General features: G+C 41.5%; 1 protein-coding gene across 5 annotated transcripts in view; it reads right to left on the bottom strand.

The window, feature by feature from the left end:
• The window catches only part of MTDH (metadherin), a 62,576-nt gene extending 48,755 nt beyond the window's left edge, over positions 1–13,821 (bottom strand). For all 5 annotated transcript variants that reach the window (XM_043964810.1, XM_043964819.1, XM_043964803.1 and 2 more), the window contains exon 1: positions 13,089–13,821. In XM_043964810.1, coding sequence (XP_043820745.1) covers positions 13,089–13,475 — 387 coding nt within the window. In that variant the 5' untranslated portion in view covers positions 13,476–13,821. The remainder of the gene's footprint in view (positions 1–13,088) is intronic.
• Positions 13,822–18,213: the final 4,392 nt, after the last annotated feature.

Here is an 18,213-nt window from a genome sequence, read left to right on the forward strand (position 1 = left end):
GACTGAGGTTAGCACCATATACACCATACCATGTTCCCACCACAGGCAGGGTAATTTAAGTGGTAAATTTAATGTTATTAAGAGGAACAAACTATATATAGCTGTTTTCTTAAATAATTTTTATTTTCTGGTCTTCTATATATATATGGAAATATTCATTTTTGTTGGTTTTCTAGTTCATAATTTTTTAATTCCCACAATAAAAATCTAGATATTTAATAACTACAGAAGACAAGACTTCACCAGCAGTTGTAAAAACTATCAGGAAAGATGGGTGGGGAAATGAGAATAGGTGCTCTAAAATCCAATTTGCCAACAAAAATTATGCAGTTAAGAATTGGCCTCCTCCCTCCCCCCAAAGCAGCCTTTTAACTGACTGTTCAGGTAAATACATTTTTAAAATAGCTTGAGAACTTCAGAAAAACATCTTTCCAGATTCATTTAATACCCTAGAATGATAATTTTCTCTACACACATTCCCTCAAAACTCCCCAACACCCTGACTTTTGAAAAATTCATAAATGCAAATCAAACTGGTAGCTGATGAAGGTATATGCAAACAAGCAAGTCACTATCAAAGAATTTATTTATATTATCCATGGAGTTATTATATCACTCATACTTTCCTCAGTGGCAATTATGAACTTGCCTAATTTTTAAATACAGGATTTATCTATAATAAAGGTAACAAGTCATAAGAACAAAACTTGAACTTCTTAAATACAAAAATATATAAATTTATGTGTTACAATACTTATTACTCAAGGCCTTCAGGGATTCTATAATGATGCCAGTGAATATACCCCTCCCTCTACCAGATTGCAGCCTCTACAATGCCTGGCTATTTCTTTGTAACATTTTGTTTTGATAAGTAGTGCCTAGGTAGACTTTTCACCTGAAATGGGGAGTGGGGGAAGAAACTAGGACAAGGGCTAAAAGGGAAACTGCTGCTCAATAGCAGAACCAAAGCACTCAAGGGCAGTTCAGTATTTCCTTCCTCCTTGATTTCACTATAGCAACTTTTGGTATAGGGAATACTGAATAGGAGTAATTTTTGGCCATATGAGCCTCAGAATTTCACTTGGCTAGTCCTTGTACAAGTCTTTCAGAGAGCCTTTTCAGATTGTTGTTACCTGCCAGACACTGCACTTCATCACCTTACAGCCTGTAAGGTGCTGAGGTAAAAATCACTGTCTGTCTGTGGCCAACACTGTAATGAGCCTTTCTAAACTATAGGCTAAATTAGACCTCAGACAACAAGACATAAGGTTCCACCTTTGAAGGCTTGCTAAGACCTGCAAGACCTTGTGTCCTTATTAATAGTACCTAAAAGGATAAAGCTGTCCATAATCTTTGACCCAGCAATACCACTTTTGGGTCTTTTTCCCAAAGAAATCATGGAAAGGGGAAAGGGACCCACATGTACAAAAAGTATTTATAGCTGCTCTTTATGTGGTGGCAAGGAATTGGAAGTTGAGGGGCTGCCCATCAATTGGGGAATGGCTGCACAAGTTGTGGTATATGAATACAATGGAATACTATTGTGCTGTAAGAAACGATGAGAGTTCAGAGAAACCTGGAGGGTCTTGTGTGGGCTGATGATGAGTGAGACGAGCAGAACCAGAACAACATTGTACACAGTATCATCAACATTGAGTGTTGATCTACTGTGATGGACTAGATTCTTCTCACCAATGCAATGGTACAGAAGAGTTCCAGGGAACTCATGATAGAAGAGGATCTCCAAATCCAGGGGAAAAAAAAAAAAGAACTGTGGAATATAGATGCTGAATGAACCATACTATTTCTTTTGTTTTTGGTGCTATTGTTTTTTCTGTTTTGAGGTTTTTCATCATTGCTCTGATTTTTCTCTTATAACATGACTAATGCAGAAATATGTTTAATGTTATTATGTGTGTGTGTGTGTATGTGTGTGTATATATATATATATATATCCTATATCAGATTACCTGCTGTCTAGGGGAGGGGGGAAGGAGGGAGAAAAATCTGAAATTGGAAAGCTTGTATAAACAAAAGTTGAGAACTATGTTTACATGTAATGGGAAAAAAATAAAATACTTTATTAATTAAAAAAAAATAGTAACCTAAAAGGGATAACAGAGAAACTAAGGTTTGTGTTCTCAGAGTAACCAAGAGGGTTTGTCCCTATCAACCCTCACCATGAACAGAGACAGTTACTAGGGACCATTAACCGTTAAGAGTCATTACTATTCCTAGATGGCAGGACACTTAGAAACCAAATCTTAAGTAAAGAGGTATCAAAAACACAGAGACCCTCTAGGTCTAACAAGTTTAAGCATATCTTTAGGAACATGTGCAGAAAGGACCAAATGTGTCCTTAGGTTCACCTTATGACACATAAACCCCAAAAACACACCTCCAAGGAAAAAGGTACCCATCTCGGAGGATGTCTTAGGACCCCAGGAAGTCCAAATTAGGGTAAGACTTCCCATGAACCTCCCAAAAGGAGGAGATTAAGATAATGAGGAGATAACTTACTTTTTCTCACTATAAATATAACTATTTTCCTCTCCCTATTCAAGACACCTCTCTCCTTGGGCGATTCTCCTTGTGGCCTCACAGTATTCTAATAAAACTTGGGAAACTAAGTCACTGAGTCTTGTAATTCTTTGGGACCCCTCATGACCAATTTGATCAATTAAATCCACCCCCTACTTCAACTTTACTTACTTCAAAAAATATATTCAGGGGCAGCTAGGTGGCAAAGTAGATAAAGCACCTGCCCTGGATTCAGGAAGACCTGAGTTCAAATCCGACCTCCGATGCTTGACACTAGCTGTGTGACCCTGGGAAAGTCACTTAACCTTCATTGCCCCCCCCCAATATACATACATACACACACACACATTTTCATACTGTCAGCCATTGTCTGTTAATTGGTTTTGCTGAATTGCCTTTTAAATCTTTTTTGTTTCTAGGGAATCACTCACTGGGTAGGGAAGGGGGAAGAGATATTTAGAAATGAGGATATAAAAAACAATGAAATAAAAATTCATACTTAAGGCTAAAAAGGGTCAGAGGATTTAGACTCTGAAGTAACTTTGGAGATCATCTAGTGCACAGGTTTCTTAAACCTCCTTTTGTGTTACAGAACTTTTTGGCAATCTCTTGAAGCCTATGAACCCTTCTTAAAGTAAAGTTTTTAAATGCATAAAGTAGAAAATAAATTGGATTAAAAAGGAAATCAATTATAGTGAAATAGTTATCAAAATTTTTATAAAGTTGATTGGTCACCATTCTGGAGAGCAATTTGGAACTATGCCCAAAGGACTATGGGACTGTGTATACCCTTTGACTCAGTAACACCACTACTGGGTCTGTATCCCAAAGAGATTTAAAAAAAAAAAAGAAAAAGGACCCACATTTACAAAAATATTTATAGCACCTCTCTTTGTGGTGGCAAAGAATTGGAAATGGAGGAAATGCCCATCGACTGGGGAATGGCCGAACATGTTATGGTATATGAAGGAAATGGAATACTATTGTGCTGTAAGAAATGATGAGCAGGCAAATTTCAGAGAAACCTGGAAAGACTTAAGTGGACTGATTCTGAGTGAAGTGAGCAGAACCAGGAGAACAACTGAACATAGTAATAGCAACATTGTGTGATGGTCAAATGTGATAGATGTAGCTCTTCTCAGCAGTAAAATGATTCAAGACAATTCCAAAGAACTCATGGAGTACTCTCCACATTCAGAAAAAAAAGAACTGTGGATTCTGAATACAGATTGAAGCATACTGTTCCTACTTTTGTTTTTGTTTTCACCTGACACCCCAGCTCCCATGGGTTTTTCATCTCCATTCAGATGACTCCCAGATCTTTATATCTAGCCCTAGTCTCTCCAGGGTTCTAGTCTCACATCATCAATTGAGTATTGGCCATTTTAAACTCTATATCTTGTAGGCATCTCAAACTAACCTAAAAGAAAACTAAATATTTCCTCAGCAAAAGCCTCTCATCCTTCCATTCCCTCAGTTTTACAACCTTAGAAAGTCTTCTCAAAATCTCAATCTTAGACATTCAGTAAGCTGACAAATCTTATAATTTCTATCCTCATAATAGCTCCAACCCACCCACCCAACACCTCTTAGTTCATTCAGTCCTTCATAACTCTTCCCCTGAACTACTGAAATAGCCTGCTGCTCCCTGTCTCAAGTCTTTCCTCTTTACACCCCATTCTTCACATGGGCAGTTAGGTGTGGAGTCCTGAAGACCCTGGTTCTAATCCTGTATGTGACACTGGCACATGATGGAATCTCTCAGCTTCAGTGACTCCATCTGCAAAATGGGGATAAAAACAGCATCTACTAGGGGCAGCTAGGTGGTGCAGTGGATAGAGCACTGGCCCTGGAGTCAGGAGGACCTGAGTTCAAATCTGACCTCAGACACTTAACACTTACTAGCTGTGTGACCCTGGGCAAGTCACTTAACCCCAATTGCCTCACCCCCACCAAAAAAAAAAAAAAAACAACAAAACCCAGCATCTACTTTATAGGGTTCTTTGAGTATCACATGAAATAAAGCAAAACTTAAAAGCACTTTTTAGTTGCTATTTCTATAGAAAGGATTTTGGTTTAAGTATAAACTGCAGGGGCAGCTAGGTGGCACAGTGGATAGAGCACCGGCCCTGGAGTCAGGAGTACCTGAGTTCAAATCCGGCCTCAGACACTTAACACTTAACTAGCTGTGTGACCCTGGGCAAACCACTTAACCCCAATTGCCTCACTGAAAAAAAAAAAAAAGTATAAACTGCAGAGCTCTTCCAAGTCCCTCACTACACTGGGTCTTTCCTGTTCTGTGATTCTGTGGATCTACTTGTTGATTTCTCTCATAAAATAGGACAGGTGCCCCATCATTATTTGACGTTTCTTAGAACTTTTAAGTTCCTGGATATTATGCAAGAAATGCAAGTTTCAGCAGATATTGCTCAGACAAGAAGGCTCTTAATCATTTAACCTCTCTCACAGTCAGTCCTTCAACTTGACAATACAGGGTTGGACAAGATTATCTAGGATTTAGGGAGGCTCAATTTAGCTCAGTTTAAAAATCATCCCTAAAATGGCAACCAGATTAGGGGCAGCTAGGTGGCACAGTGGATAGAGCACTGGCCCTGGAGTCAGGAGTACCTGAGTTCAAATCCGGCCTCAGACACTTAACACTTACTAGCTGTGTGACCCTGGGTAAATCACTTAACCCCAATTGCCACACACACACACACACACACACACACACAAGGCAACCAGATGAAACCAATTCATGACACTGTTTGCTAATACAGAGGATTGCAACTGATATGAAAGCCCCCAGGTCCCTAAATGTTAATTCTGATAAAGGAAGGTCAGGAAAAAAAATTAAATGGAAGGTCTACTTAATAAAGATTTACAGGTTAAATGAGGGTTAAGTGATTTGCCCAGGGTCATACAGCAAGTGTCAAGTGTCTGAGGCAGGCTTTGAACTCTGGTCCTCCTAAATCCAGGGCCTGTACTTTATCCACTGCACCACCTAGCTGCCCCTGCAGGTTCATTTATGCATTTACTCATTCCTTCCACTCTTCCATGTATATTCAAGAGTATTTAAAATAAAAAATTTTAAAACAATGAATTAATGATTTAACATTCTCTACAGCTTCTAAACCATTCCCTATAGCTCCTGTTCTTAAGAAACTTGCCATGGGGGCAGCTAGGAGCACTGGCCCTGGATTCAGGATGACCCTAGTTCAAATCCAAGCTCAGACACTTGACACTTACTAGCTGTGTGACCCTGGGCAAGTCACTTAACCCTCACTGCCCTGTCCCCCCCCCCCCCAAAGGGAAGCTTACCATTTAGTAGATGACAGGTTTACAAAAATCTATGATACAAATGTGATAAATGCCAAAAGTATGAGAAAAGCACTATGAAAGACCATAAAAGAAATACAAATAGGAGGGGGGAAACCTAATCCTGAACAAGGCACTCGTTTAAAATGTGATGAGTAGAGGAGTATCCCCAGTGTCCAGAACAATGTCAGGCAAAGTAGACTAATAAAGTTCTTGTTGAATGTTATGTTCATAGAACAAAACTTTAATTAACAGACTCCTGTTACATACCTTGCATTTTTACTCTCCAAACAAATATGCATGCTATAATCTCTGAAGCAGCAACTGACAGCACTAACTTTATAATCCAAAAATTTACCTACACATTTCTCATCTCAACCAATATTTCAAACAATTCACAGCACAGTGGATAAATATTATATGAAACACTAGAATTTAAGATTTATATTTACCAAGAACTTGAAAAACATAAAAGTTACTTGAAATTTTACCTTAGTTCAAAATGAATCTCTTCTCAAAATCCTGCTTATAGATCAACAGTACCTAAAGAGCTGGCTTAGATTATATATCTAAAACTTAGAACAAAAAAAGAGGCCCTAGATGAGTCAAATTCCTTCATTTTACAGATTAGGAAACTGAGACCCAGAAGTTCACTGGAACTCTAAATTCCTTTGGAGGGTTGTGAACTAGCTTGTTTGGTCCTTTTAATGCAAGAGCTGATAGTCTCTTTTATGTAGCAAACAAGGAATAAGTACTTGCTGAACTGAACGCATAGGAATTGGGAATCAAGGAGATCACAACTCATCACATGGTTGCTTTTTAGTGTGGAAAGAGCACTGGCCTTGAAGAGATTTGCATTTAAATAATGACTAGCAGTAGAACTAAGGGCAGCAGTCACTTAACTTCTCTGCGTCTCAGTTATCTTCTTTATAAAAAATAAGCTAAAAATAAAAGTATCTCCTTATGGCCAAATGATGCAAACAGCTGATTTCTGTTCAAATATATAATTTACATTAGCATTACTTTTTTAGAATTAATTTTGACCTATCTTATTTTTTCATCAACCATTTAAAAAATATTCTCCCCCTTACTTCCAACTCTATCCTACAAAAAAGAAAAAGCTAAGAAAGAACACTCAACAGTGACCTCAACTTTGATTGTATACAGCATACATATTGTGATCTTCCAATTCATCTCCCTTTCTGCTGAAAGGAAGGAGGGAGCTTCAATTTCTGTTCTCCAGGACCATTACTCAAGTTCAGTTTCCTCTTAGTGATCTTTTAATTTACACAGAAGCTGCTAGCTGGCTCTTTGGTTAGATGGCTGGCTGGACCTAGAGTCAAGAAGACCTCAGTTGAAATCTAGCTGCAGATACTTCCAGCTATTGACTCTAGTCAAGTTATTTATCACTCCTGCCTCAGTTTCCTCAACTGTAAAATGGAGATAATAATAGCATCTACTTCCCTGGATTGTTCTGAGGATCAAATGAGTTATTTGTAAAGCTTAATTAGGGCAGCTAGGTGGCACAGTGGATAAAGCACTGGCCCTGGATTCAGGAGGACCTGAGTTCAAATCCGGCCTCAGACACTTGACACTATAGCTGTGTGACCCTGGGCACTTAACCCTCACTGCCCCGCCAAAAAAAAAAACCACAAACAAACCAAAAACCTAATTAGCACACTGCCTGGCATATATTAGGCATTTAATAAATGCTTGTTTCCTTCCCCTTTGGTATTCATTTAACATGGTGGTGTGTATATCGTTTCCCTGGTTTTGCTTATTTCATTCTGTATGAGTTTGTACAAATCTTCCCATGTTTTAGAGCACTGATTTTCAAGTTGTAGAATCCTTAGGAACATTCTATGCCCTGGGTGATCAGAAAGGTACTAAGATGATGAGTGAGATGAGTAGAACCAGAAGAACACTGTACACAGTATCATCAACATTATGTGTTGATCAACTGTGATAGACTAGATTCTTCTCACCAATACAACGGTACAAGAAAAGTCCAAAGGACTCATGATGGAAAAAGCTCTCCAAATCCCCCAAAAAAACAAACAAAAAAAGGAACTGTGGAATATGGATGTTGATTGGATCATATTATTTTTGGTTTTGGTGCTGTTGTTTTTCTTTTTTGAGGTTTTTCCTTTTTACTCTGATTCTTCTCATATAACATGACTAATGCAGAAATGTGTTTGATGTTATTGTGTGTATATATAACCTATACCAAATTACCTAACTGTCTAAGGGAGGGGGGAGGGAGAAAAATTTGAAATTGGAAATCTTATATAAACAAATGTTGAAAACTATCTCTACATATAACTGGAAAATAATTAAAATACTTTTATTTAAAAAAAAAAATAAGGTCGGGGCAGCTAGGTGGTGCAGTGGATAGAGCACCGGCCCTGGAGTCAGGAGTACCTGAGTTCAAATCCGGCCTCAGACACTTAACACTTACTAGCTGTGTGACTCTGGGCAAGTCACTTAACCCCAATTGCCTCACTTAAAAAAAAAAAAGGTCCTTTCTCAAACAAAACTGTCAAACATTCAAAGTCTACTATAGAGAGCACAACTCCAATGGGCTTGGCTACATTATTCGAATGACTAACTTGCCTAAAGACTATTTTATAAAGAACTAACACAAGGCAAGAGCTCACATGGTAGTCAGAAAAAGAGATACAAGGACACTCTCAAGGTCTCTCTGAAGAACTCTGGAATCAACTGCATAACATGGGAGACACTGGCACAAGACCGCCCAGCATGGTGTGCCCTCATCAGAGAAGGTGCTATGCTCTATGAGCAAAGCAGAATTGGAGTAGCTCAAAAGAAACCTGAGATGCACAAATTTATAGAATCCACCCCAATTGTTCACAAGGCTGGCTTATGCCTGACCTGTGATAGAACATTGTGAGCTCATATTGGTCTGATCAGCCACAGTGGGACACACTGTAACTTGACTAACATAGTGCTGTCATTTTGGTTCTCTTTGAGAACTAAGGACAACCACCACTACTTACCATAATCCCATTTGATCCTCAACAACACAAACTGAAAGGTTATCTCCATTTTACAAATGGGAAAATTGAGGCTGCAAAAGGTTAAATGACTTGACCAATTCCACAGAACTAGTCTCTGAAGCAGAATATTAATTTTGGTCTTCCTATCCCCCAGAGGAATACTCTATCCACTAAACCACATGGTCCCCTACTAGTTGATAAATGCCAAATATTCATATTTACATAGCACTTTTGAGGTTTACAAAGTACATTCCTCCTCAGAACCCTGTAATGTAGACTGTATGAGTTATAACCCATTCTACAGGGGAGAAAATAGGTTCAAGGAGGATTAAGTAACTTGCTATGGTTACACAAATGTCAGAACATATAGACTTACAGTCTCTCATTGTCCCCCTTCTCTCTACTCACATCATACCCACTCCTCTCATTTATACTCTCTCCCCCAGACAATATTTTCCTAAGTTGTCTTCTTATTTCCCCTTACCCCTCTCTAATCTATCATCTACACAGCTGCCAAAATAATTTTCTCAGTCTGATTTCTCTTGCTACATAAGCTCCAATGGTTCCTATTTACTTCTAAGATGAAATACAAACTCTTGTTTCTTATTTAAAAGATTTCCCAATTTGTCTTCAATCGAATGCCTATCCGTATCATACATTATTTTCCTTCCTGCACTTTCTGTTCCTGGTAAACCGACCTACTTGTTCCTTCACATGCAACATTCTGTCCCCTTCACTGTACCCCACATTTGCCTGGAATGCATTCCGTCTCTACCTCTGCCTCTTGAAATTCCTAGTTTCCTTCAAAACCCAGTTCAATTGTCTTAAATGAAGTCTTTTCAGATCTCTTTCCAACTCCAGTGCCTCCCTCCAAAATCACTTGGTATTTATTTTGTATTTGGATACACGTCTTCCCCATTAAAGATAAAAGCTCCTTGAAGGCAGGATTGTTTCACTCTTTCTAGCACAGTGCCTATCACATAGCAGGTACTTTTCATTGGCTGTTCCCCCATCCCTGGAATTTGCTCTCCAACCCCATGTCCTGGCTTCCTTCAAGTCCCTGCCAAAATCCTTTCAATCTTTCATAAGAAGCTTTTCCCAGTCCCTCTTAATTTAAGAGTCTTCTCTTAGTATATAATTTCCAAAAGATCCTGTATGTATCTTGTGAACATTTAATTGTCTGTACGCTGTTTTCTGTTAGACTGTGAGTTCCTTGAGGGCAAGGCCTGTCTTTCTGCCTTTCTTGGTATCCTCAGAGTTTACAAAGTGTCTGATATAGTAGGCACTTGATAAATGAGATAGAAATGTCCAAAATTGAGTAAAAATTCTATTAGTAAATTACTGCTTTCAGCCCAGGCCCAACATTCATCATCCAGAGAGTGGTAAACCACTAGAAAAGACACTAGGTATCTCAATCAACTTCCAACCAACTGCCATCCACAGGGCAGGCAAATCAGCTTGGCTAAAGCCTCAAAAAACACTGAAGGAGAAATAGTTGGTAGTGCCAGACAAATCAAGCCACCATCTTGAACACCATTCTCTCAGACTTTCTAAGGAGAGAACTGAGGAGTCTGAACCCAAGATTCCTCCACAGCACCAGACCAATTTCCAGTCTGTAGGGACTCAACACTCAACCCCTGTGTAGAAGCTACTTGCTGTGAACTGGTTCTGCAGCCAGAGATACTAAAGACCACCCAAAAAGTCCTTGCCACCAAAGTCTTTGGCATTGTTAAATGGTTCAACATCTGAAATGGGTATTGCATGATGGGGGGGGGGGGAGAATAGAGATGTTATCTCCTGCTTAACAGATGCAGCCTAAAAACCATGAGGCCTTTCCATCTGCCTTGCAGCTGCAACCTTCTATACATGTTGTTTCTCCATCAAAAAGTGAGGTATGGGGGGCAGCTAGGTGGCACAGTGGATAAAGCACTGGACTTGGATTCCGGCGGACCTAAATTCAAATCCAGCCTCAGACACTTGACACTTAACTAGCTGTGTGACCCTGGGCAAATCACTTAACCCTCATTGCCCTGCAAAAACAAAAAAACAAACAAACAAAAAAGTGAGCTCCTTGAGAGCAGACTGTACAGGACTCAGCACAGTGCTTTTTGCACATAGGAAGCACTAAAAAGTGGTTGTTCATTTATTTATTCATAAATTTAAAAGAATTCATCTTATTTGAACCATGACATTTTCCCAAGAAAACTGCACAATCTGAAATTCAGTATCTTTCTTGATTCGATAAAATGCAAATGTAGAATATTTTAGACCATGAATTCAAGTAGGTTCTTCCCTACTTAAAAAAATGATGACCGGATGACATCAAGTTGGGGACCTTTATTACAAATTAGAATACAACTTGGCATTTTAGGGAATTATTACTAATAAGTTATACCACTCTATAAAAATAAAACAAATATTCTAATCTGAACATACTGAATTTTCAGATTTTTAGATAAAGTAGAAATCTGAAAAATTGTGCTAAGCCATAAAAAACGAGACATTAGAAACAATTTTGAAAAAGACTTTGGGAAAATGATTTAACAAACTCTCTGAGCCTGTTTTCTCCTTTCGAAAATGAAAGAATTGGACACATACTCTAAGTTCCCTTCCACTCTCTCAACGTCTATGATTCATGCTATGAATATTATATTCATTCATCAAACCACAAAGGTCAATGCATGGCACTGAAGTGACAGCTAGGTGGCGCAGTGGATGGAGTGCCAATCCTGAAGTCTTAATTTTAAATTTGGTCTCAAGACACCTGGTTAGACACCTGGTTGACCCTGGGCAAGTCACTTAACTCTGTTTGCCTCAGTTTCCTCATCTGGAAATAATCTGGAGGATCTTTGCTAAGAAAACCCCAAATGGAGTCATTCTGACTGAGAAAACGACTGAACAACAAATTCTTTTCCATCCCTTTATTCCCCGTATAAACTCTTAGAAAGAAAGGACCCGTGGTATTGAATCCACATCTCACTGATTTAAAAAAAAATAAGTCAAAATTTGTTTTGTTCATAGCAACTTTTAAATTAGACTGGGTGAAAAAAATTCTCTCTATATTTCAACAACAAATAATCATGAGGCCAACTTAGTACTCTTTCCCATAACACTGTACATTTTTCTACATACTATAGTTACTTGTCTACTTAAAAGTCTATTTATACCACTACTAGGTTCATATGGGCAGCCCGAAAACATCACAGTGCCTTAATATTTTCTGAATTACATTTTTTTAAATCCCTTGCCTTAACCCTTGTGTGTAATCTGTACCCAGTGGGTTATAAGTACACAGCTAGGGAAGTAATTTTAAAATTTTTTTCTAAAGAGAACAATGGAAAATTTTAAAGTATGGAACTATTATTGCTACATGAATGCAAAATACAAGGTTTTATAAAACTTCATTTCTACCGGTGGCCCAGGGAATGACTGGATCTCCCAGAGTTTCGCTTTGTCATACTTTTACTCTAGTTCATTTAACAAAACTCCCCAGCGTTGGAGGTATATAGAAAAAGGCATTACAGATTATCATCCGGACCTTTGATGGCCCATTTGAGTCAACATTTTGTTTCACTGGCCTAAATCTCGGTTCTGTCTCCCACTGAATACAGGTATCTACTTCTTTTCTATCCCCAGTGACTATTCATCATGGGAGGGCATCCATTTCCCTTCCAACATGGAAGGCTGGTGCGGTGAGTGCTGCTAAGTCAGACGCTTAACGTGTCTTCCACGTGTCTTCCTCCTCAGTGGACCCCTTCTAAATATACATATTGAAATTGCACCTCTCCTGGTTTTCAGCTCGCCAAAGCCTGAATTCGTCTTCACACAACTTCCTCCTACCACCTCCATGACGTCCCATTCCAGTGTCAGTGCTTGCACATGTCAGCTAGGCCTCAGAAAACGCTCGCGGGTCACAAGGACCCACAAGACCGGCTCGGTCTCGGGAGGACACCTGCATGCCCCGTCGGCTCTTTGTCCACTCTTCGCCACCGGCCTTCGGAACCTCACCCGTTCTTGCGCCCGCTCTGCCTACGTCCCAAGTTCATGTGCAATTCCATGCCCATGATGTCCCCATTCGGGAAACCCGCGCACCTCCGCTCTGAATTCAAGCCCGGAGAGTCTGTGGCGGCTGCTTTCCCGGCCCCCCCGGCTCAGGGTCGGCCCGGACCGGGGTCCCCCCGCCCCCACCCTGATCCCAACTCGGGCTCTCACCTTGGGCTTCTCGGCGACTCTCTTCCGGTTCTTCTTCCTCGAATCCTCGCTCTTGAGACTCTTCAGCAGGGCTCCGTCCTCCGGGACCGGGGCCGGGGCCGGCGCCTCCTCCCGCCGGCGGGGCGGGCTCCTCCGTCTCTGGCGGGCTCCGGCGCACGCCGCGGCCCATCCCAGCCCGAGCAGGAGCAGGAGCAGCAGCCCGAGCGCGGCCGTGCCCAGCAGGATCACCCAGGCCGGGTAGCTGTGCGGCTCCAGTCCCAGGTCGAGGCCCAGCTCGGTACGCAGCAGGTAGAGGCCGGCCGACAGTAGCTCCCGCAACGGGGCCGAGCCCTCCTCGGCCTGCTGGGCCAGCGCGTCCTGCCAGCTCCGCGCGGCTTCCGCGGCCATCTTCCCTCGGGGGTCCGGGGCCCCGCGCGAGGAGCCGTCGGGGAGTGAGGAGGTGCGGGGTGGCCGAGGGGCCGCAGGCAGGGAGGAAGGAAGGAAGGGAAAAGGAGGCGGCGCGCGGGCGCTCGGCTCAGGCCGACCTCATCGCGGCCCGAGCCGCCGGGGGGACAGGGCTGCTCCCGGGTCCCCCAGGCAGCCTCACTCACTAGCCGCCAAGAGGAGGAGGAGGGAGAGGGGGAGGAGGAGGAGGAGGAGCGGAGGGAAGAGGAGGCAGCCTCTCCAGGGGCCACCGCTAAGCGGCGTGTCGGCGCCGGCGCCAGGGACCAGGCCTCCTCCCGCGGCTGAACAATGGCGGCTCGGAAGAGCAGCGGGGTGCGCCGCGCAGGGCTAGGGGCGGGGCGGGACCGGCGGGGAGGGGAGGGGAAAGGGGAAGGCTGGACCAGGCAGGAGGCCGTGAGAATCACGTGGGAGCGGGTGTGGGCGGGGCCTAGAGTCAGCGCGCGAGATCCTGGTTCTGGCCACTGAGAATGGCCTTGCCTTTCGCTTTGACCCGTCTGTGTTGGGGGTGGGGGAAGGGCGGGTGAAAGGGGATTTTCGGGGGGGAGGGGGGGGAGGGTGGAATTTCTCAAAGTTAGTGCTCGCAGTGCGGCATGGGGTGGTCTTTCTGCTTCCGCTGGGTTCCGGGGAGGAGGTGCTTGCTAGAGAGGCGGGGAAAGGACTGAGGGAAGCGGGAGACCGGGGTTGGGATTGCGGGGAAAGGGAGGCAAAGATTCTGGGGAACCCCCGGGAGGTTCCCCTTTAAAAAGTGGCTTTTATTCCCCTTGCGGCCTCCAAGCTATCACCGATCCCTCCCTCCCCGACACAGGCACAGGTCAGGAGCCCCGCGTTTTACAAACTGGAAAATTGGGGAACAATGCTTTTTAAATCGAATTTTTTAAAAAGTTATTTCTCTGCTGTCCTTGACTACTTCGGGCTATCCTGAAATCGGACTGTCCTTATTCTGCCGCTCTTTTCCCAATTCCTAGTATTCAGAAGTGGAAAAACCTGTGATTTGCACCAATTTAAGTACCAAGAAAAAGGCTACAGATATCCCGACCTTTGATTGCCTTGTCGATGCAACTACAAACATCCTCAGAGATTTAGAAGTAGTGGGAACCTTAGCGATAAACTAATCCTTTCCTCTCCCCCATTATTTTACAGACCAAAAACTTGAAGATGATAGAAATGAAATGATTTCTCCAAGGTCAAAGAAATTGTCTTCCTCAAAGTCATTTAACTAAAAGTCACTTAACCTGCACTTTATAACGAGAAAACTGGACTGAGAAGGCCTTTAAGAATTCTTTAATTTGATCTGTGATTCTATGATACACAATTATTATAGAGAGGGAATCACAGAATCAACAAGACCTAGGTTGCAACTTTTTTTCTAATAATCCAGGCAACTTTTAAAGGTATAAACTTGAATTGCAAGACAACAGTAAATATTTATTAAGTGCCTACTAAATGCTAGGCTCTGTGCTTACTGCTGCAAATTTTAAAAAAAGTGCCTTCCTTCAAAGAGCTTACAATCTAAAGGAAGATAATATACCAAAAGGTCACTGAATTGGGGGTGAGGGGGCAATTTGTAATTCCCGACACAGATCCCCTCCAAAAAACTCCTTCTACAAAATTAATTTCAAATGATTTTTGTGTGTTTTCTGTAACAGGGGTGGTTTTAAGATAGAAATTAATTATCCTATCAGTTCTGTCCCTATTTGCTACTCTAAAATATTTTCACTATTCTCATCAACATGAGAGCTAGCATGAATGAACAAACAAACGAATGAATGATGAATGGACATAAATAATTGTACAAAGCAGTGTGCTGGAGAGGGGATGAAAGTTAGAGGATACAAATAGAAAAGACAGCCCATTCTAATGGAGGAGACATATATGAGAGGCTTTCGCTGAAAGTCAAATGCAAAAGTCTTGTGGTCTTTAGGGTGCAGATGTTAATGCCTCTTTAACGTTATTATTTTAAAATTTCCTTGGCATCTAGGTGGTGCAGTAGATAAAGCACCAGCCCTGGATTCAGGAGGACCTGAGTTCAAATATGGCTTCAGACACTACACATGTACTAGCTCTGTGACCCTGGGCAAGTCACTTAATGGTCATTGCCCTGCAATTCTAATGATAATAATAATAATAATAATAATATTTTAATTTCACTATTTCCAGAACTCTTGGGTTCAGGGTCTTGGACTGTCCATATCAGGTTCTGAAGGTAGACCTACTATTTAACTTGCATAGCAAATGCTAAATGGATTAAGTGCAAGGCCATTTGAGGCTTTAAAAATGGGGACAGTATTAATGAACATTGAGTAGCAAATGTTTAGGCATATATTGACCTATTTCACAGAGATGTTCTGTTGGGTGTTTGTGATTAGTAAATGGAACGTAGTAGAGTGAAGGATAAGTAATAAAAACCAAAGCATTTTAGCTAGGCTTATAGTTAAGGACAAATTACAAGGCAAAAAATTAGATGGTATTGGAGATTGCTTCTCCAATTCTAAATTCTCTAATTCTAAAACATTGTTAATTCCATACACTTTAGCTTTGTACTTGGGGAACATGGGAAGTTATGTAGGAATTTGGCACCAGAGCTAGCATTTCTGCTGCTAGTCTTTCCCCTTACCATCTCCTCTGCAAATGGATGTTCCAAATGCACTAACCATAAGCTCTTACATCTAGAGCCAGAGGTAACCTGAGGAGTAGTTGGGCCCAATCTTCTCATTTTACAGTCAAGGAAACTGAGAGCCAGAGAGGTTAAATTACTTGCCCATGGCCACGTGACAAAGTGACAAAGTAAGTGACAAAAAAAAAGATTTGAATCCACGTCCTTTTACTCAAGGCACTTTACAAACTTGAAAGTCACAACAACCCTAGGAAGGTAGGTACTGTTAGTATTTTACAGTTAAGGAAACTGAAGCAAACAGAGGTTAAAGTGACTTGCCCAGGGGGTAGCTAGGTGGCACAGTGATAGAGCACTGGCCCTGGATTCAGGATGACCTGAGTTCCAATCCAGCCTCAGACACTTGACACTTACTAGCTATGTGACCCTGTGCAAGTCACTTAACCCTCATTGCCCTGCAAAAAAAAAAAAAAAGTGACTTGCCCAGGGTCATACAGCTAGTATCTGAGGATAGATTTGAACTCAGATCTTCCTATATTCAGGCCCAGCATTCTATCTACTTTACCACCTAGCTAAGAGGTGATTAGGGCCTGAACTGGGGTAGCTGTTATGATTGGAAAGGAGACTGAGAGATATTGTGGAAATAGAAATATTAAGATTTTGCAACTAATTTTGTATGTGGGGGGAGTGAGGAATGTAGGATAACCCTGAGGTTGCAAACATGGGTCACTGGAAGTATGGTGATGCTCTAGAAGAATAGATTTTTGGGAAAGAAGGATGAGATTTGGAGAAAAGATGAGTTCTGTTCTGGATGCTGAATTTGAGATACCTACCTGACATATAGCTCAAAACATCCAATAGGCAGTTGATGATCTAAGATTAGAGCTCCAAAGAGAGACTAGGGCTGGGTATTTAAATATAGGAGTCCTAAAAAAAAAAGAAAAAAAAGGGGGCAGCTAGGTGGCACAGTGGATAAAGCAACGACCCTGGATTCAGGAGGACCTGAGTTCAAATCCGGCCTCAGACACTTAACACTTACTAGCTGTGTGACCCTGGGCAAGTCACTTAACCCCCATTGCCCCCCCCCCCCAAAAAAGAAGAAGTTAGATATAGGAGTCCTCTGGGTAAAGATGATAGTTAAATACATAGGGACTATAGAAGTCAACAATGATAAGTAGCATTTATATAGTACTTCAATGTTTGCAAAGCAAGGAGATAATCTCATTTGATTCTTACCACAACTCTCTGAGGTAGGCGCTTTTTGTTTTTGTTGTTGTTCATTCGTGGCCAACTCTTCATGACCCTAGTTTTCTTGGCAAAGATACTGGAGTGCTTTGCCATTTCCTTTTCCAACCCATTTTACAGATGAGGCAAATAGGGTTAAATGACTTGCATAGGGTCACACAACTAGTAAATGTCTGAAGCCAGATTTGAACTCGGGAAGAGGAGTCTTCCTGACTCCAGGCTCAGTGCTTTTTCCACTGTACCACCAATTTTATCCCCATTTTACAGATGAGAAAACTAAGGCACAGAAACATTAAATGAGTTGTCCACGACCATAGAACTGTTAAGGGTCTGAGCCAGAATTTGAACTCAGGTCTTCCTAACTCTAAATCCAGTACTTTACCTAATACCTACCTAGCAAAGGAGAGAACATATCAAAGGGAAGGGGACACACATAAAATGCCATATATATATATGCCAGGAACTGTGCTAAAGACTTCACAAATATTAACTCTCTTGATCATCACAACAACACTAGGAGGTAGGTGCTATTATTACCCCCATTTTACAGTTGAGGAAATTAAGGCAGGCAGACAAAAGTTAAATGACTTGCCCAAGGTCACTCAGCTACTCAGGCTTTCTTGACCCCAGGGCCAGCACTGTTTATTACACCAACTAGCTTATCTCTATTGAGAGAAGAATACACTCACTGTTAGGGGGTATGCTTTGGATGATTATCAGAGGAAATTGAGAAGGAATGATTAAGGAGGTAGGATCACCAAGAGAGAGCAATGTCATGAAAACCAAGAATGATGACTAAGAAAAGTCTACTTAGAGGTAGAGATG

The sequence above is a fragment of the Dromiciops gliroides genome, chromosome 1 (genome assembly GCF_019393635.1).
Source record: "Dromiciops gliroides isolate mDroGli1 chromosome 1, mDroGli1.pri, whole genome shotgun sequence".
Lineage (NCBI taxonomy): Eukaryota > Metazoa > Chordata > Mammalia > Microbiotheria > Microbiotheriidae > Dromiciops > Dromiciops gliroides.